The sequence below is a fragment of the Entamoeba dispar genome, genomic scaffold, assembly GCF_000209125.1.
Source record: "Entamoeba dispar SAW760 scf_1105229461783 genomic scaffold, whole genome shotgun sequence".
NCBI lineage: Eukaryota > Evosea > Mastigamoebida > Endamoebidae > Entamoeba > Entamoeba dispar.
In genome coordinates this window covers 2,856-4,095 of record NW_001854865.1, presented here as the reverse complement: position 1 = coordinate 4,095, position 1,240 = coordinate 2,856, and the positions used below count along the sequence as shown (strand labels likewise).

The following is a 1,240-nucleotide window of genomic DNA, read 5'->3' as shown; positions in this document are numbered from 1 at the left end:
AACCAGTCAGACATCCAACACAACAAAAAAAGAACTATGATAAAAAGAATCATTTATCTTCTTTAAATTGAAACAGGATGTAGTTGACCAAGCATGAAAAATAATGTACTTAATATTATCTTCTATTCACTTTAACACTTACCCATTTTATTTAGCATAGTCAACTGAATCTTTTTATTAATGAAGACATAGAGATACCGTTTAACGCAAAACTATTGTTTGCTTTTGTGTTCGTAATTTTTGTCATTTCCGATCTTTGAAAACAATTTAACTCTTTGCTAACTCTTCTTTCAGTAAATTTGAATTGTATTGCCACAGCTTAATCTTTCAACAAGAAATTTACTAACAAGTTTTGGGCATATTTGATTACAACCCTTTTTGTGCAGTTCCATTATTTTTTGAATAAATTACTAAAAATTGAATGTACCCAACTGTTCTTTATCCAACTTCCTCCCTCATATTTCAAAAATCTTTGTTTTATTTTGTGACTTAACACAGAAAGCTAGGAAAATATGATTTGATTTATTAAAAATAAATATTTGTATTTTTTTAATTGGTATTTGTCTCAATAATTAAAAGTTTGTATTTTATTTTTATAAAAACTAAATAGTTCAATAAAAAGCAATTAATAAAGCATTATTAGATAGTTGCTATTGTTAATTGCTCAGTAGATTAATCCTGTACATAGGTCGTTTTCTAGTAACTCTACAGAATATGTTTGGTTGTTGTAGAAGCAATGTTCCATAACATCTATCATATTTTTTATTATAAAGTTTTTAACTTCTTTTGTAATATCAATTTCAATCTTTTAATTCTTAATTAATTTAATACTTTCTGCATTTACTAATTAATTTATTGAATTACTACTCCAATTATTTTGAAATCCTTTAATTTCTCTATTTTAATTAGCTTATTTTTCAATTCCTTATACTTATTTCTTTTATTCAAATATACTCTATTAATATTATGATATGCAACAATATTCATATCAAATAATAGATTAGTTTTATTCTTTTTATCTATTACATATAATTTGTTATTGATATTCTTTCAAGATAATACAAATATGTTGTTCATTTCTTGTTTTTAGTTACTTATTTTCATAGAATTAAATTCAATTCATTGTGATAATGATATTATTATAATGTCTATACCTCTCATTCGATTTTGTGATTTGTTTTATTTCCAATTATGTAGAAAAAGAATAGGTAAAATAAATGGATGAAAACAAAATATGAAA

The 1,240-nt window shown here is 23.2% G+C and overlaps 1 protein-coding gene across 1 annotated transcript in view, besides 4 other annotated features; it reads right to left on the bottom strand.

The window, feature by feature from the left end:
* The first annotated feature begins 520 nt into the window (after positions 1-520).
* Positions 521-555: a sequence feature (AT_rich).
* Positions 556-567: 12 nt separating this feature from the next.
* Positions 568-602: a sequence feature (AT_rich).
* A 14-nt stretch (positions 603-616) lies between these two features.
* Positions 617-1,031: a repeat region.
* A 9-nt stretch (positions 1,032-1,040) lies between these two features.
* Positions 1,041-1,189: a repeat region.
* Positions 1,190-1,240, bottom strand: part of EDI_264020 (uncharacterized protein) — a gene marked incomplete at both ends in the record, with an annotated part of 984 nt that continues 933 nt past the window's right edge. The window contains one exon of the mRNA XM_001733403.1: positions 1,190-1,240. This exon is cut by the window's right edge and continues 933 nt beyond it. Coding sequence (XP_001733455.1) covers positions 1,190-1,240 — 51 coding nt within the window.